The 19,381-nt window shown below is 46.7% G+C and overlaps 1 protein-coding gene across 1 annotated transcript; it reads right to left on the minus strand.

Moving 5' to 3' along the window:
* Nucleotides 1–2,878: 2,878 nt before the first annotated feature.
* LOC132389875 (uncharacterized) lies at nt 2,879–19,205 on the minus strand. The gene is made up of 7 exons (XM_059962445.1): nt 18,792–19,205; nt 13,279–13,426; nt 12,886–12,962; nt 12,160–12,324; nt 8,873–8,968; nt 5,544–5,626; nt 2,879–5,378 (listed from the first exon to the last, which is right to left on the minus strand). The coding sequence occupies exons 1-7, from the start codon at nt 19,060–19,062 to the stop codon at nt 5,304–5,306; spliced, it is 915 nt and encodes a 304-aa protein (XP_059818428.1). The 5' UTR covers nt 19,063–19,205; the 3' UTR covers nt 2,879–5,303.
* Nucleotides 19,206–19,381: the final 176 nt, after the last annotated feature.

Consider the following 19,381-nt stretch of genomic DNA (forward strand, 5'->3'; position numbering starts at 1 on the left):
GAACTTTTGCAGGACTTGCCAGGCCTGTCAGGTTGCGGGAAAACCAAATCAATTGATCCCACCGGCACCACTTAGACCAATACCTGCTTTTGGTGAACCTTTTTCTGGGGTCATGGTGGGTTGTGTTGGCCCATTGCCAAGGACTGCAGCTGGTCATGAGTAATTTTTAACAATCATGTGTGCTGCGTCTAGGTTCCCTGAAGCGGTGCCTCTCAGAAACATCAGGGCCAAGACTGTGGTAGAAGCCCTTATAATTTTATTTTTCACACTGTAGGTCTACCTAACGAAATCCAATCTGATGATAGTAGTAAACTTATTTCGAAAACATTCCAGGGGAGAGTTAAAGAGTTGAGAGCTAAGCACCTTGTGTCATCTGCATGTCACCCGGAGTTCCTGGGGTTCCGTCCATTTGGACTTGTTTTTGCTCACAAAGCTAGGGGACCTTTGACCCTACTCAGAGAGCAATAGTCACATCAGAATGTAAGTATCAGCGTACTTGTTTAAGTTTTGGAATTCAGAGACAGACTTAAAAAGGGTTGTGACCTTGCAAAGCAGAATGTACAGCACTCCCATATAAACATGAAACAGTGGTATGACAGGAGAGTGCGAGAGCAGAGATATCGTGTTGGAGATAAGGTCTTGGTGCCGTTCCCCCTCCATACCAACACCCTTAAGGCGAGATTTAGAAGACCATATGAAATAATTAAGACAATTAATTCTTTGAATTATGTTATTGGAACTCCTCACCGACGGACGGCTACGCAGCTCCTCTACGTAAATATGATCAAGCTTTATCATGACCCCGAACCTGCACACTGTTGTGACAACGGAAAAGATTGACGTGTCTCGTACTGGCATACCAGATCATTTTAACGAGCACAATGTTGTCTGCACAAGACTGCGGAATTCTGATGTTTTGATAAATATTGACAGGAAGAGTCATCATTTGCAGTCGAGGCAGCAAAAGCCACTGAAGAAAAAACAATCCCAAGCTATCAGACTCCTCAATACCCGAAGCCTGGACTGACACCTTGCCCTATTGTCCTGTTTATTATTTATTGTAATGCCTGCACTGTTTTTGTGCACTTTACGCAGACCTGTGTAGGTCTGTAGTCTAGTGCAGCTTTCTCTGTGTTTTTTTTTACATAGTCCAGTCTAGTTTTTGTACTGTGTCATGTAACATCACGGTCCTGAAAAACGTTGTCTCATTTTTACTATGTAGTGTACCAGCAGTTATGGTCAAAATGACAATATAAGTGACTTGACTTGACTAGTGTTTCTGAGTAAAATGAAGGATAAGAATAGAACTTTACTAAACTGGAGTCTGATCTTGCAAGAGTATGTCATGGAAATAAAACATGTGAAAGGTACTGACAATATTATAGCAGACTGTCTATAATTGAAGTTTGAGTTTGTATTGTTTTGCTATGTTACCTGATAATTACACATGTATTGCTTTAAGCTGTATAATCGACAATTAAGACAAAAATTTTGCAGTTTGATGAAATTCTTTTTCTTAAAACGAGAAAGGTGTGACGAGATCTGAAGGATTATTCTAAAGTGGACTGTTCCCTTTATTTCAGCAGGAAGAGAGAAGATCCGTGAGTTGCCTTGGAAACTGAAAGGTGGAGCTAGATGATGGAGAGCTCGTGGTCTGCACTGGAGATATATGCAAGGACAGTTGGTATTTGAAGCAGACACACAAGAGACACACGACGCCAGAGACAAGGAGTACACTGGTGAGCTTTATATATGATGGAGAGCTCGTGGTCTGCACTGGAGATATATGCAAGGACAGTTGGTATTTGAAGCAGACACACAAGAGACACACGACGCCAGAGACAAGGAGGACACTGGTGAGCTTTATATATGATGGAGATCCCGCGTTCTGACTGGAGATATATGCAAGGACAGTTGGTTTTTCAGTCAGACACACAAGAGACACACGAGGCCAGAGGCAAGGAGGACACTGGTGAGCTTTATATATGATGGAGAGCTCGCGTTCTGACTGGAGATATATGCAAGGACAGTTGGTTTTTGAATCAGACACACAAGAGACACACGACGCCAGAGACAAGGAGGACACTGGTGAGCTTTGTGTGCCCGCGACAAGGGTGGGGTTTTGTTCACAGTGTGGACAAAGGAGCGACCGGTGGAACGCTATCGGTGTGTTTAACCCGCGCCTGGGCTGATGGCGTTACCATGGAAAATTGTCCTCTTTTCGTGGTCACAAGTCGGTGACTGTAAGTTTTGGGAGCAGGAAGGCGACGTGGAAGATCGGCATCGGCACTGGGAAGACAAAACAACACCCTCCGTCTCTCTCCAACTCCACTCAAATCAAATTCCAGATCTGAACTGACTACTTACCATTCCACCGTAAGACTGTATCACCTAACCACCTGAGCTGGGAAGCTTGGGAACTTTATTTACTCACTTATATATGCATATACTATGCTAATTTGTTTACATAATCTTCTTTTATATTACTTTATCACGTAGTTGCTAGTAGAGATCATAACGAAAGACTCAGACTCCCGGTGTCTCCATTTCTGCTGGTTCTTTTTAACCTGTTACGGGGAACGTAACAGGTACCTGAGACAGTCAGGGTCCAGTTTCTTTCTCCATCTCCTCATTATCAATCAAACCACCCCCACTCTGTGAGGACAGACGCTGCAAATTCCCGCAGGTCCGTGAAGGGTCTTGCGTCAAGGGTCTTGGGTCAAGTGACCTGTAACACACTCCCTGACCTCCCGCCACCCACTGTTTCTGCCCTGCCCACTCTCCCCAGCAGAGGACGCCAATGCTCAGCTCTCCAAATTTACCCGCAATTACAGATGATATAAAAGGAACACATCTCTCAAAACCTTGCGTTCGGACAGTTCCATGTTTATTGAGCACGCACAACAAGCAATAGCAATGCAAATCATCAGCTTCACTTCCAAATAATATTCAGGAAAGTCAAAGGTCCCTTGGATTTCAACCGTTCAAACCCTTGCAGACTGAGGACACATTATACCGTCTCTGCACCCTGTTCTCCGACGCCCTGTCCCAAGCTCCCTCTCTCCCTTTGTGGTAATCTGTGGTTAGAGATGGACTGACTTGCTCGGTGTGAAAAATGGAAATGAGACTGTGTCAGAGAGAGAAATGGAGAACAAGAGTGTGTCAGCAGGTGAGATGGCGAAAAAAAAGAGTGCATCAGGGGGAGACAGAGACTGACAGTGTGTCTGAGGCAGAGATGAAGAACGAGAGTGTCAGATTGCGAGATGGAGAATGAGAGTGTCAGATTGCGAGATGGAGAATGAGAGTGTCAGACTGCGAGATGGAGATCGGGAGGGTGTCAGATGGATGTGTCGGGTGTCGTGCTGATTGGGTGGGTTGGCGCAGGATTGTCCTGTGCTCTGCGAGTGTACAAAGATGTCTGCAAAGGTGCACAGGATACTTTCCTCAGTACCTCTGGAGATCAGGGATCTTCCTCACTACATCCACAGACCATGACGTCTTCACGGTTCTGTGTTTTTATCAAAAAGCGATTCATTATTTCACTCATATTTCAGTTCAATCAGCTAAGAGCAAATTACTGATGATATATTAATGCAATGAATACACTTTATTGTAAACCTAGATGTGTGTCTCACACTGACCCGATCCTGTAGTGAGGGGTGTCGGTGTTTACAGACCGTAAGGTGTGTGACGTCTCTCACTGTAGGGGATGTAGGGATTTTAACATTCCACTAGCGGGAAGGATGGCTGAGCAGCAGAGGCTGGTTTTTATGCGAGAAGTGAGGAAGGTGCAAGACAGATATATTCTAAAGAAGAATAAATTTTTGAATGGAAAAAGGATGCGACTGTGTCTGACAAGAGAAGTCAAAACCAAAGTAAAAGCAAAACAGAGGGCGTACAGGGAAGCAAAAATTAGTGGGAAGACAGAGGATTGGGAAGTTTTCAAAAGCTTACAAAAGGAAACTAAGAAAGTCTTTAAGAGGAAAAAGATGTACTATTAAAGGAAGCTTCCAAATAATATCAAAGAGCATACTAAAAGCATTTTCAAGTATATTAAGAGTAAAAGACAGGGGAGAGTAGATATAGGACTGATAGAAAATGATTCTGGAGAAATTGTATTGGGAGATACGGAGATGGCGGAGGAACTGAACGAGGATTTTGCATCAGTCTTCACTGAGAAAGGCATCAGCAACATACCAGACATTCAAGGGTGTCAGGGAAGAGAAATATACGCAGTCACAATTACGACAGAGAAAGTGCTCAGGCAGCTGAATAGTCTAAGGGTAGATAGATCTCCTGGACCAGATGGAATCAACCCTCATGTTCAGACGGATGTAGCAGTAGAGATGCGGAGGCGTTAGCAATTATCTTTCAAAAGTCGATAGATTATGGCCTGGGTCCGGAGGACTGGAATATTGCAAATGTCACTCCGCTATTTAAGAAGGGGGCAAGGAAGCAAAAAGGAAATTATAGACTTTTTAGCTTGACATCTGTGGTTGGGCAGTTGTTGGAGTCGATTGTCACGTAAGAGGTTATGGATTACCTGGAGGCATATGACAACTCATCATGGTTTCCTTTAAGGAAAATCCTGCCTGACAAACTCAGTGCATTTTTTTGAGGAAATGACAAGTAGGCTACACAAAGGAGAACCAGTGGACGTTGGGTATTTGGATTTTTAGAAGGCCATACATTTTGGAAGGTGTGTGACGTCTCACACTGACCCGGTCCTGTAGTGAGGGGTGTCGGTGTTTACGGACCGTACACTGTGGAAGGTGTGTGACGTCTCACACCGACCCGGTCCTGTAGTGAGGGGTGTCGGTGTTTACGGACCGTACACTGTGGAAGGTGTGTGACGTCTCACACCGACCCGGTCCTGTAGTGAGGGTTGTCGGTGTTTACGGACCGTACACTGTGGAAGGTGTGTGACGTCTCACACCGACCCGGTCCTGTAGTGAGGGGTGTCGGTGTTTACGGGGACCGTACCCGGGATGTTCTGTGATTGATCCTCATCATTCGGAGGATCTGCTCCTCCTGGAACAGGCCGGGTCTGTGTGCTCACTCTCAGTTCTGGGCTTCTGGCGTCACTACTCAATGGGATCGTACTTCACAATGTGAGCAACTAAAAGCTCGCAGACTGCGGCACACTGGGGAATCAGCAGAGTGTAGCAACATCTCAGGCTCTCCTGGGATTAACCCTCTGTGAGCCGTATACTTGTCTAAAGGCAGGCTGGAGTCAGGGAGAGTGTGTAAAGCGTCAGGGAGATGGAACTGCAGACTCCTTCACTCGTTGACAGATCACTCCTTCACTCCTCTGAAGGTTCTGCCCTGAACCGTGCAAGCTTGATCTGAAGATTTGGATCACCGAACATCTCCTGGAGCTGCGGTCAGAGAGGATTAAAGATGAATGATTGCAGAGGTATGGGGATTTGAAGGAGTGACGAGAGGAGAGGGGCATCAATACGGGAGGCAGAGGTGTGACTGAGAGGGAGAGTTGGGAAAGGAGAGGGATTAAGAACTGAGAGACGGGGAGGGAGTTCACTCACCTTTCGTCGAATGGCTTTCCACACTTCATCCTCACTCACGTTTCCACTCGATGTCAGCTGCACGTTAATCCACACGCGAACTCCTGAACAAAACAGCCCAGTGTCAACATGGAGTCACTCTCAGGTCAAGTGCTGCTCACGGGATGTTTCCTCATCTCTGTCCCTTCGATCATGCAATCTCCTCTCCCCCAGTCCCCACCCTCTAATACCTTGATTCCTCCCCACACCCACCCCACCCTCTGACAGCTTGATTCCTCCCCACACCCATGCCACCCTCTGACAGATTGATTCGTCCCCACACTCACCCCACCCTCTGACAGATTGATTCCTCCCCACACCCACCCCACCCTCTGACAGCTTGATTCCTCCCCACACCCATCCCACCCTCTGACAGATTGATTCCTCCCCACACTCACCCCACCCTCTGACAGCCTGATTCCTCCCCACACTCACCCCACCCTCTGACAGATTGATTCCTCCCCACATTCACCCCACCCTGACAGATTGATTCCTCCCCACACCCACCCCACCCTCTGACAGCTTGATTCCTCCCCACACCCACCCCACCCTCTGACAGCTTGATTCCTCCCCACACCCACCCCACCCTCTGACAGCTTGATTCCTCCCCACACCCACCCCACCCTCTGACAGATTGATTCCTCCCCACACCCACCCCACCCTCTGACAGCTTGATTCCTCCCCACACCCTCATCAAGTATTTATGTCAATATACCTACAGACAGGGATAGGGAGAGAGAGAGAAAAGGGCAGGGGTGGGGTCAGGGAGAGAGTGTGCACAGGTAGTGAAGAGAGGCAGAGAACGAGGGAGGGGCAGACAGTGAGGGGTGGAAAGTGGTAGTGAGAAAAGAAAGAGAAAGATGGTTGAATCCAGAGTGAGAGACAGAGACATGGAATGTGAGATTTCCCAATTACCTGCGTTGGTCAGATTTATGGACATGGAAAATGATGTCAGTTACATCCACATGTAAGATTAGAGCAGTACATGGTCATCGGTGCAGAAGTTTAGAGCTCCTGGTATTGGGTGTCGTGTGTTAATGAGGAGTGAAGTCTTGTGATCACATAGTGAATGGACTCTTGGAGGAACACGTCATGGGAACAAGCCCTTTGACCAAACTGATCCATGCCAACCAACGTGGCAAACTGAACTGGTCGACTTTGCCTGAGTTTGGTCCACATCCCTCTTCATTAACAATCCACATTCTCATACAAATGTGTCATAAATGCTGTCTTTGTGTTTATCCCACATCCCTCTTTCATTAACAATTCACATTCTCATAGAAATGTCTCATAAATACTGTCTTTGTGTTTATCCCACATCCCTCTTTCATTAACAATCCACGTTCTCATAGAAATGTCTCATAAATACTGTCTTTGTGTTTATCTCACATCCCTCTTTCATTAACAATCCACGTTCTCATACAAATGTCTCATAAATACTGTCTTTGTGTTTATCTCACATCCCTCTATCATTAACAATCCACATTCTCATAGAAATCTCTCCTAAATACTGTCTTTGTGTTTATCTCACATCCCTCTATCATTAACAATCCACATTCTCATAGAAATGTCTCATAAATACTGTCTTTGTGTTTATCCCACATCCCTCTATCATTAACAATCCACATTCTCATACAAATGTCTCATAAATACTGTCTTTGTATTTATCCCACATCCCTCTATCATTAACAATCCACATTCTCATAGAAATGTCTCATAAATACTGTCTTTGTGTTTATCCCACATCCCTCTATCATTAACAATCCACATTCTCATACAAATGTCTCATAAATACTGTCTTTGTATTTATCCCACATCCCTCTATCATTAACAATCCACATTCTCATAGAAATGTCTCCTAAATACTGTCTTTGTGTTTATCTCACATCCCTCTATCATTAACAATCCACATTCTCATACAAATGTCTCATAAATACTGTCTTTGTGTTTATCTCACATCCCTCTATCATTAACAATCCACGTTCTCATACAAATGTCTCATAAATACTGTCTTTGTGTTTATCTCACATCCCTCTATCATTAACAATCCACATTCTCATAGAAATGTCTCATAAATACTGTCTTTGTGTTTATCCCACATCCCTCTATCATTAACAATCCACATTCTCATACAAATGTGTCATAAATACAGTCTTTGTGTTTATCCCACATCCCTCTTTCATTAACGATTCACATTCTCATACAAATGTCTCATAAATACTCTTTGTGTTTATCCCATATCCCTCTATCATTAACAATCCACATTCTCATAGAAATGTCTCATAAATACTGTCTTTGTGTTTATCCCACATCCCTCTATCATTAACAATCCACATTCTCATAGAAATGTCTCATAAATACAGTCTTTGTGTTTATCCCACATCCCTCTATCATTAACAATCCACATTCTCATACAAATGTCTCATAAATGCTGTCAATATGTTTATCCTTCACCCTCTCCCTCCTCAATCACTCCAACCACCTCCCTCACCCAGACATCCCTCACACCACATCCAGTCATTCCCTTCCTCAGTAACATCAGGTCTCTCTATGAACCAGGGGGCACATCGCCTGCTGAAAGCTAAATACGTGGCATTCAAGTCTGGCGACTCAGGTCTGTACCAGTAAACCAGGTATGACTTGCAGAGGGTATTCAAGGCTGAAGAGACAATTTAGAACTCCCCATTCCTCTTACCCTCTCCCTGCCACCACAATTTCCCTCTCTCTAGTCTCCTACCGGCTCCTCTCCCCACCATCTCCCCTGACACTGTCATTCATATTGCAGTGCTCTGCACGGTGAGTGGGTGTAAGAGTGAATGTGAGTCAGTGTGGGGAAGTGGGGGAGGGAGAAAGGGAGAGGGCGGTTGGAGAGAGGGGGTGGTGGGAGGGGGGAAGCGAGAGGGGTGGGAGGAGAGGGGGAGAGGAGACAGGGGAGAGGGGGGAGAGGGAGAGGGGGAGAGAGAGGCGGGAGGGAGTGGGGAGGGAGGGGCAGGGGAGGGGAGGGGGAAATGTGCCTGTAAAATAGGATGGATCCTGTATGCACCCTCCAGTCGATGATCCTTTGGGCTATTCCCCTGTGGAAGTCTCCTGGTCTGTAATGAAGGAACAGAGACAGGGACAAGTGGAAACACTGAAACTGGTCATCACAATGGGACAGGAGTTCAGGAAATGTGAGACTGGGTCTGTGGTGAAACCAACACCATCCCTCTCCTTCCCAATCCCCCGTCACTACCCTCAGTCTGACACAGGATGAATTTTAGGGACTGACCATGGGGAACAACATTCCATTCAGTGATCCCCACCACGGATACCTGAGCTTGTAGATCGTTCCAGGGTGGTGGTCAAACCTGGACCAGGTTCTCCTGTCACTGTTCCCTGGGGTTCCTGAGTGTTGTCCAAATGGGGATCTGTGAGGAGAGAGACAGGGTGGGTGGGGTTAGGTGAGAGATTAAAATAAAGAGGATAGCAAAAATCTGTTAAGGATGAACCTGGCTGGGAGGTAACAGTCTGTGAGAATCCAATAAACATCACAGATCCAACAGATCAAACCTCTCATCCCCAACATTAGACAGACAGTCAGACATACTTTATTGACATTAACATTACTCTCTCCTAGAATACAGTCCACACCTCTCTCCCTAAATTCCCCCTCCTCCTTTCTCATGCAGAGTAATGTGGAAACATACAACATTCACAGCCACCGACTCTCATTTAGGTTCACTTTAGGAGACGGGTCTGATGTGATTATTATAATTGCATAAAGTACTTTTACCGTACATTGTGTTGGGATCTCTTGGATTTCAATAAATGAGCTCTTATGGCATGTTCTTCAAAACCAGAGTTTTGAGAGCAAAATGTCGTCACGACAAGCGAAGGCCTAATTTGCATTATGAGAAATCACTGTGGACTACACCGGATTCTACTATGTGGTATGTTGCTCAGAAACTCCACAGCTGTGAAAGTGGGGAGTTTACTAGAAACTGATATACAGGAAACATGAGATCACTGAAAACTGACCTTTCGATCAGTCTGTTGATCTAGCGGAGTCTGATTGTTTTAAACAGTTGCTTTCTGCCTGGTCATGATGACGTTAAGCCTTTGAAGTTAAGGGACCACATTGTCCCTCCTTGGAAATCTCCTTCCTTGTTTTATGTTTAAAGAACTCTTCATGCAGCAAATGCCAAATCAAGTCTGCATATCCTTCACTAATAAATCCCAGAATGTCTTTAGGGAGTTTGTTAAAATAGCTGATCGTCTACATTTAGCCAGACAGTGGTGCATGAACCCTCTTATTTTCCCTGCTTCAATAAGCCTGGTCAGCAAGGCTTCCAACATCAGCATGCAAAACAGACTGCTAACCAATGCTGTGAAACAGACACTGCCGGCTCTGTGTTATTACCACGGTCACTTTGGTGTGACACTAGGAAGTGCCGACTGCCTTGCAGCTTCGACAGTGCCAGTGCTTTGGGACATCAGAGGTCTGTTCACACTTGTGGGTTGTAGATGCCAGGTTCATCTACTGAACATTACGGACACCCTTTCAGAGCGATGCTTGTGTGACACGGGTGCTCAAATGAGTGTGTCGTCAGTACCGCCTGTTGATGTGTAGTCAAAGACTGAGGACAGCTTGCTGGGGGCCGCCAACGACACCAGGATTGAGAATACGGGACACGACAGGTGATGCTCTGCTACAGTGTGTAATGCTACACAAGGGACATCGTTCTGACTAGACCACTGCTCAGTGCTGATTTACTGTCTGTTCAGGGACTGTAAATCGATCTTTAAAACTGCTGGCACATGGATGTCAAGGACTTTGGGTCCTTTCCCTGCTCCCCCAGTAGTTTTCCCACAATGACTCTGTCAAGCCAACACACCACCACATGTGAGTTCACTTGACCTCTGGTCGAATTCTCAAACTTCACCAAGCCCACATTCTCCACGACAGTCATAATACATGGGGTCGAGCACCACATTTCCACAACCGGCCGACCAGTCCATGTCCACACGCAGAGACCGGATCCAGAGAAGCTGGCAACTGCGAAGATGAGTTTGTCAACATGGAAAGACTTGGCATCGTATTCCAGTCGAATAGCCCTGGGCTTTGCCCCTCTACACGGTCCCTAAGCCCATGTGGTGATAACCGATGCCTTTTCAATGCCCAATTGTTACCTGGACTCACACATCCAAGACGTTTTGGCACGTTTAGTTAGCAAGGTTTTTTTTTCAAAGTCGGTCTAGTTAGGGGCTACCATGTTCTTAGGGGGCACCGTCAGATTTCTGAACGATCCATGAACTCATGAATACGACCTCAATATTCCTCTTTTTGCACTGTTTATTTAATTTATTTTTGATTGGAACGTACAGAAATACTTTTGTCTTGCACTGTACTGTTGTCAAAAACAACAAATTTCACGAGATACATTAGTGATAATAATCTTGATTCTGATCCCGAATCTCTGACCACTGACCATAAATCGATGTCCTCTAGTTATATTCACCCTGATCAGTGGTAATATTCCCAGCAGGACATCCCACACCACCAGCTTCAGGAACATTTATCATCCCACAACCATCAGACTCCTGACCGGCGTGGATAACTTCACTCACATCAACTCTGAACTGATTCCACAACCTACAGACTCACTTTCAAGGAATCTACAACTCATCAGCTGAGTACTATTTAATATTTGATTTGCACAATCTGCCTTCTTTTGCACATTGGTTGTTTATCAGGCTTTGTTTTTGTATAGTTTTTCCATAGATTCTGTAGTATTTCTTTATTTTCCTGTAAATGACTATAATAAAATGACTGTCAGGACAGTATATGGTAACAATCAAATACTTTGATAATAAATATTACATTGAACCTACCTGTACTCCTTGTAATCTTCTACACATTTTATATACTAGACTCAGATATACTGGACTCACTATCAGTATTTACTATGATAGGAAATTTGTTGCGTTGCTGCAGCTGTATGGTGGACAACAGAAGAATGTTTTAAATTACCATAGAAACTCATTTCAAAAGTTGAAAGAAAATTCATTACTTAATTTCAATTTTATTTAAAGTAAATTATCAGTGAAATGCAAACATTTGGACACCCCTGGGAGGAGGTGGCTGAATTCAGGGGGTGGAATTTTAAAGTGACTGGAGGAAACTATAGGGTGGATATCAGAAATTAAGTTCTTTACACAGAGAGGGGTGGATGTGTGGAACACCCTACAAAGAGTGGTGGTAGAGACAGATATATTCCGGGCATTTAACAAACTCATAGGTACATGGGTAACAGAAACATGGAGGCTTATGTAGGAGGGAAGGGTTAGAATGATCTCAGAGTACATCTGCACAACATTGTGGGCCGAAGGGTCTGTGCTGTGCTGTACTGTTCTGTGTTCTATGATCTCTGTCACAGGTCAGACTGGGCAGTTTCATTCTGACCCCGGTGTGAAGGGGGATACGGGAAAGGTGATCACAGACCACGGGCAGGGCAGCCGACTGGAAAACTCAGCCCGTGGTGTGTGTTGGTGACTCAGGACGTCCCAGAATTTCCCCACAACTACCACACTGCTGTGTCACTGGGGAACGGTGACCTACCTGTACAGTAAACAGCATAACCCCAGTGTGTTGGATTCAGCCAATACACAAAGTAACCGGAGCAGTTCTTCACCTTGATCCCCTGGCTCAGGTAACAGGTGTGTGTATCCCAGGAGAAGCATATGGTCTTAATCACCTCCCCTTCTCCCACGTTGGGATGGGGACCTGGAATGAGATTTATAAACACTGTAAAATGTACCCAGTCCAACAGTAGCTGTTACGTCTTTGGACAGTGGGAGGAAACCGGAGAACCCGGGGAAAACCCATGTATCCCATGAGGAGGATGGATAGAGACTCCTTACAGATGACTCTGGAATTGAACTCTGACACCCCGAGCTGTAATAGTGACGCGCTAACCGCTACATTACCATGACAACCATTAATTTATCCCACTAAATGGTGAACAATGATATCTACAGACTCTCCCAACTCCCTGCAGATTGCCCCACCATTTAAGTGAGTCTGGGGTCACTGAAACTCCTCCGGGTCGTATCCAGAATGGGGTCAGTGGGCAGATCAGTTCTGTAACCCAACTACCGGAAGTTGTCACTCTTCCATTGGACTCCATGACGACACAGGACCGTAGAGCGGTCTGAGTGACTGTGGGGAGACCTCTCAGGGAGATAGGGTTCTATGTCCATGCTAGGGCCCTCTGAAGAGATCTGGGTCATCAGTTTGACCTTCCCATGAATAACAGAGCCCCACTGTTGCTGATCCTGACCCTACCGTTTAACCATCCTGGGATCTGCCCGGAACAGTGATCCTGTGGAACGACCGTCTCGGGAATCTTCCATCCTCCGGAACTGAAACAACAATCAGAGGGTCAGTCCCTGATCTGAGGGAGTTTATTCACTCAGAGTGACAAGGGAAATTGCACTCACCTTGTCCGTACCCTGTCTCTGGTCAATAACACCCCATTCCTTGGAATTCCCTCTCTGTTACACCTCCCCCTTGTCTCTACCCCAAGAATGTGGGATCTCCCCTCTCCCTCTATTTACTCCCCATCTCTGTGTAGTCACTGATGATCCCCGTCTCCCTGCATTTCCCATTCACACACCCCTTGTTCCCTTGTTTATATTCCGTTCTGTGTCCAGTTTCCTGATTATCTCCTCACTTTACCTGTTAAATCTGTACCATCCCACTGCAAGATTTCCATCATCCATCCATTGTCCACCGGTACACTCAGTGTTGGAACAATTCGTGCTCCTCCAGGGCTGATCCAGGACGGTGTGGGTTACACACGGATCACCGAGTGCAGAGTCTGTGACTGAGGGACAGAACGATGTTCAGTGTTAATGTACAGCTCACGTTCCCCATCCTCTTTCTCTGCCAACCACAACCCCCATCCTGAAGTAAATGGAGGGGGCAGGGGATGGAGGCTAGCTGGTAGGTGAAGCCAAGTGGGTGGGAAAGGTCAAGGGCTGAAGAAGAAAGAATCTGATCAGAGAGGAGAGCCTGCATTGCTTCTCTTCCCCCCACCTTCTTATTTCAGTTCTTCTCCAGCCCTTTCCAGCCCTGATGAAGGGTCTCAGCACAAAACGTCCACTGTTCATTCCTCACCATGGATGCTGCCTGACCCGTTGAGCTTCTCAGCATTTTCTGCAGATTTTCAACATCTGCAGAATCTCGTGTGTTTGTAACTGACATGGGCAGTAGGTACGAGGGAGGGAGGGAGGGAGAGGACACAGTATGAATACAGAGTGGGTACTGGGCTGTGCCACATGAATTTGATACACAGGAGCTGTGAAAAATCCACAAAACAAACCACATTGTGCACTGCGTTCAGTAGAGAAATGGGCCGTTCTGCCCACCACCCCCAGACAGACCATTTCCCAACTAAATTACTCCCATGTGCCGGCGTGAGGACGATATCCCAGACAGACCATTTCCCAATTAAATTACTCCCATGTGCCGGCGTGAGGACCATATCCCAGACAGACCATTTCCCATCTAAATTACTCCCATGTGCCGGCGTGAGGACCATATCCCAGACAGACCATTTCCCAACTAAATTACTCCCATCTGCCGGCGTGAGGACCATATTCCAGACAAGATGGCACCGAGCTATGGTTCATAGACACTCTCGGACCCTGCTCCCTGTTCAAACGCCAACGACATGGACGTGTTACAAATCCGTGATCCAAGATCCGGCATACACATCACTGAGTATCTCACGTGGTCTGAACATACTGGCTGTGTGGTGTAAAAGCACAACAGTGCCTCGTTCATCTCGGACAGTTGAAGAAGTTTGGTATAGGCCTCTAAATCATAAGGAGCACAACTGAAAGCATCCTGACTGGCTGTATCACTGCCTGGTATGGGAACTGTACCTCCCTCAATCGCAGGTGCAGACAGCTCAGCACATCTGTAGATGTGAACTTCCCACTATTCAGGACATTTACAAAGACAGATGTGTAAAAAGGGCCCGAAGGATCATTGGGGACCCGAGTCACCCCAACCACAAACTGTTCCAGCTGCTACCATCCGGGAAACGGTACCGCAGCATAAAAGCCAGGAGCAACAGGCTCCGGGACAGGCCATCAGACTGATTAATTTACACTGATACAACTGCATTTTAATGCTATATTGACTGTCCTGGTGTACATACAGGTGTCCCCTCCTTTACAAAGGTAGCACGTTCCTACAAAACCTTTCTTAAACCGAAATGGCGTAAGCGAAGAACCATTAATTTATATGGGAAAAAATTCGTAAAAGCGAAAATCTTCTTTTTAATGTGAAAACTGGTTACAAATGTAGATCTTTTGTAAAAGTGAAGTGGCGCAAACGAACCTTCGTAAATCGTGGGACACCTGTATTTTTTATTACAAATGACTATATTTTGCACTTTGCCCCTTCAGACAGAGACATAACGTAAAGATATTTACTCCTCATTTACGTGAAGGATGTAAGAAATAAAGTCAATTCAATTCTCCGTCTCCCTCCAAAGTCTCTCTCTATCTCCATCTCCCTGACTTTTACAAACTCCCTCTCTCCTCAGTCTCTCACTACTTCCCTCACACCTCGATCTCATCATCTCCCCCCACTCGCTACCTGCTTCTCCCCTCGGACTACCCCAGCCTGTCCATCCCCTTAGTGTCTGCGTACATCCCTCTTCCCTCTGTCTCAAACTAACCACAGCTCCTTCGCTACCTCCCTCTCTCAATAGACAATAGGTGCAGAAGTAGACCATTCGGCCCTTCGAGCCTGCACCGCCATTCTGAGATCATGGCTGATCATCTACTATCAATACCCGGTTCCTGCCTTGTCCCCATATCCCTTGATTCCCCTATCCATAAGATACCTATCTAGCTCCTTCTTGAAAGCATCCAGAGAATTGGCCTCCACTGCCTTCCGAGGCAGTGCATTACAGACCCCCACAACTCTCTGGGAGAAGAAGTTTTTCCTTAACTCTGTCCTAAATAACCTACCCCTTATTCTCAAACCATGCCCTCTGGTACTGGACTCTCCCAGCATCTGGAACATATTTCCTGCCTCTATCTTGTCCAATCCCTTAATAATCTTATATGTTGCAATCAGATATCCTCTTAATCTCCTTAATTCCAGCGTTTACAAGCCCAGTCTCTCTAATCTCTCTGCGTCAGACAGTCCGGACATCCCAGGAATTAACCTCATGAATCTACACTGTACTTCCTCTATGGCCAGGATGTCCTTCCTTAACCCTGGAGACCAAAACTGTACACAATACTCCAGGTGTGGTCTCACCAGGGCCCTGTACAAAGGCAAAAGAATTTTCTTGCTCTTGTACTCAATTCCCTTTGTAATAAAGGGCAACATTCCATTAGCCTACTTCACTGCCTGCTGCACTTGCTCATTCACCTTCAGTGACTGATGAACAAGGACTCCGAGATCTCTTTGTATTACTCCCTTACCCAACTCTACACCATTCAGATAATAATCTGCCTTCCTGTTCTTACTCCCAAAGTGGATAACCTCACACTTATTCACATTAAACGCCATCTGCCAAGTATCTGCCCACTCACCCAGCCTATCCAAGTCACCCTGAATTCTCCTAACATCCTCATCACATGTCACACTGCCACCCAGCTTAGTATCATCAGCAAATTTGCTGATGTTATTCTCAAGGCCTTCATCTAAATCGTTTATGTAAATCGTAAAAAGCTGTGGTCCCAATACCTAGCCCTGTGACACCCCACTGGTCACCACCTGCCATTGTGAGAAACACACATTCACCGTTACCCTTTGCTTTCTATCTGCCAACCAGTTTTCTATCATGTCAGTATCTTCCCCCCCAATGCCATGAGCTCTGATTTTATCCGCCAATCTTTTATGTGGGACCTTATCAAATGCCTTCTGAAAATCGAGGTACACTACATCCACTGGATCTCCCCCATCTAACATCCTGGTTACATCCTTGAAACTCCAACAGATTAGTCAAGCATGATTTGCCCTTGGTAAATTCATGCAGGCTCGGCCCAATGCTATCACTGCTATCTAGATATGCCACTATTTCATCCTTAATAATGGACTCTAGCATCTTCCCCACCACGGGTGTTAGGCTGACAGGACGATAGTTCTCTGTTTTCTCCCTCCCGCCTTTCTTAAAAAGTGGAATAACATTAGTCATTCTCCAACCCTCAGGAACTGATCCTGAATCTAAGGAACATTGGAAAATGATTACCCATGCATCCGCAATTTCCAGGGCCACCTGATTTAGTACCCTAGGGTGCAGACCATCTGGACCTGGGGAGTTGTCAGCCTTCAGTACCATCAGTCTACTCATCACCATTTCCTTCCGAATGTCAATCTGTTTCATTTCCTCTGTTACCCTATGTCCTTGGCCCATCCATACATCTGGGAGTTTGCTTGTGTCTTCCCTAGTGAAGACGGATCTAAAGTACTCATTAAATTCTTCTGCCATTTCTCTGTTTCCCATAACAATTTTACCCAATTCATTCTTCAAGGGCTCAACATTGTTCTTAACTATCTTCTTTCTCTTCACATATCTAAAAAAAGCTTTTGCTATCCTCCTTTATATTCCTAGCGAGCTTGCATTCGTACCTCATTTTTCTCCCCGTATTGCCTGTTTAGTTAAGTTTTGTTGTTCCTTAAAAATTTCCCAATCATCTGTCCTCCCACTCACCTTAGCTCTGTCATACTTCCTTTTTTTAATGCTATTCAATCTCTGACTTCCTTTGTCAACCACTGGGGCCCCTTTCCCCCTTTTGAATCCTTCCTTCTCTGGGAGATGAACTGATTTTGCACCTTGTGCATTATTCCCAAGAATACCTGCCATTGCTGTTCCACTGTCTTTTCTGCTAGGATATCCATCCAGTTAACTTTGGCCAGCTCCTCCCTCATGGCTCCATGGTTTCCCCTGTTCATCTGCAACACTGACACCTCCGAGCTGCCCTTATCTGTCTCAAATTGCAGATAAAATCTCTCCTTGGTGTTCCCCTCTCTCTATGCTCGGTCTCACACCAACACCCACTAACCTTGGTCTCTCCTCATGTTCTCCCCTCAGTCTCTCTCTACCATATGTAGGCCTCAGCCTCTCCCTACCTCCCCCTCCCCTCGGAATCTCCGTACCTCACTAATTCCTCACTCTGCCTCCCTTCAATTTCTCCTTACCAGCACCCCCTCTGGTCTTACCCTACCTTCCCTCCCAAGTCGCACTCTACCTCCCTTTCCACTCGCACTCCCTATGACCCTCCACCATCAGTATTTCCCCAATTCCCTCTCTCCTCAGTGTCTCCATTCCATAGTCAACTCACAGTCACACCACAACTCACTCCCACCGCGGTCTCTCTCTACTCTCACTGCCTCATGCTCTCCTTTAGACCCTCGCCACCTCACGCTCTCCCCTCGGACCCTCGCTGCCTCGCCCTCTCCCCACAGACTCGCCATCTCGCCTACCTTCCACTCCCCTCGGCCCCTCCCTTCCTGACTCCTCTCAGTCTCTGCATGTCCCTCACCCCTTGGCATCCCCGTCTCCCTCACCCCTCAGCCTCTCCATGTCTTCCCCTCCCCTCGGCCTCTCCCTGTCGCAACTCCCTCGGCCTCTCCGCTATCTCCCCCTCCACTCGGCCTCCCATTTCCTCTCTCAGCCTCTCCCCTACCGCCCCCTACACTCGGCCTCTAACATTCTCCCCTTTGCCTCTCCCTATCTTCCCTTAATTGAGCCACTTTCTGTCTTCCTCTCCCCTCGGTCTCTCCTTATCCTCCTCTCCCCTCGGTCTCTCCTTATCTTCCTCTCACCTCGGTCTCCCTCCATCTCCCTCTCCGCTTGGTACGCCACTCCCCCCTCTCCCCTCACTCTCACCACTGCTCCCTCCATTTCCTGTCAGCCTCACCCTCCCTCACTCCAGGGGATGGGTAGACTCTCTCCCGGGAGCTGACACAGCATTTTGGGCCGAAGGGCCTGTGCTGTGCTGTGCTGTACTGTTCTGTGTTCTATGATCTCTGTCACAGGTCAGACTGGGCAGTTTCATTCTGACCCCGGTGTGAAGGGGGATACGGGAAAGGTGATCACAGACCACGGGCAGGGCAGCCGACTGGAAAACTCAGCCCGTGGTGTGTGTTGGTGACTCAGGACGTCCCAGAATTTCCCCACAACTACCACACTGCTGTGTCACTGGGGAACGGTAACCTACCTGTACAGTACACAGCGTTACTCCGGGGTGTCGGCTTCAGCCGATACACAAAGTAACCGGAGCAGTTTTTCACCCTGATATCTCGGCTCCCAAAACAGGCGTTTTTACCCACAGTGAAGCAGACGGTCTTGGTCACCTCCCCCTCTCCCACATTGGGATGGAGACCTGGAATCAGATTTATAAACAGTGTAAAATGTACCCAGTCCCACAGTACCCGGTACGTCTTTGGACACTGGGAGGAAACCGGAGAACCCGGGGAAAACCCATGCATTCCATGGGGAGGACGGACAGAGACTCCTTACAGATGACACTGGAATTGAACTCTGAACTCTGATGCACTGAGCTGTAATGGTGATTATGCTAACCACTATGTTACCATGGCAACCGTTAATTTATCTCACTAATTGGTGAACGATGATGTCTGCAGACTCCCCCAACTTCCTGGAGATTGCCCCACCACTGAAATGAGTCTGGGGTCACTGAAACTCCTCAGGGTCGTATCCAGAATGGGGTCAGTGTGCAGATCAGTTCTGTAACCCAGCTCCAGGAAGTTGTCACTCCTCCACGGGACTCCATGACGATACAGGACC

The sequence above is a fragment of the Hypanus sabinus genome, unplaced genomic scaffold (genome assembly GCF_030144855.1).
Source record: "Hypanus sabinus isolate sHypSab1 unplaced genomic scaffold, sHypSab1.hap1 scaffold_689, whole genome shotgun sequence".
Lineage (NCBI taxonomy): Eukaryota > Metazoa > Chordata > Chondrichthyes > Myliobatiformes > Dasyatidae > Hypanus > Hypanus sabinus.

What these genes read in the sequence shown, in the direction of transcription:
- LOC132389875 (XM_059962445.1), bottom strand. Translation starts at nt 19,062, where the DNA reads ATGCATGGGTTTTCCCCGGGTTCTCCGGTTTCCTCCCAGTGTCCAAAG. An exon ending in GGATGGTACAGATTTAACAG is followed by an intron (nt 12,963 to 13,278) that starts GTAAAGTGAGGA and finishes TTGTTGTTTCAG; the next exon opens with TTCCGGAGGATGGAAGATTC. An exon ending in TTATGCTGTTTACTGTACAG is followed by an intron (nt 8,969 to 12,159) that starts GTAGGTCACCGT and finishes CTCTCCTCACAG; the next exon opens with ATCCCCATTTGGACAACACT.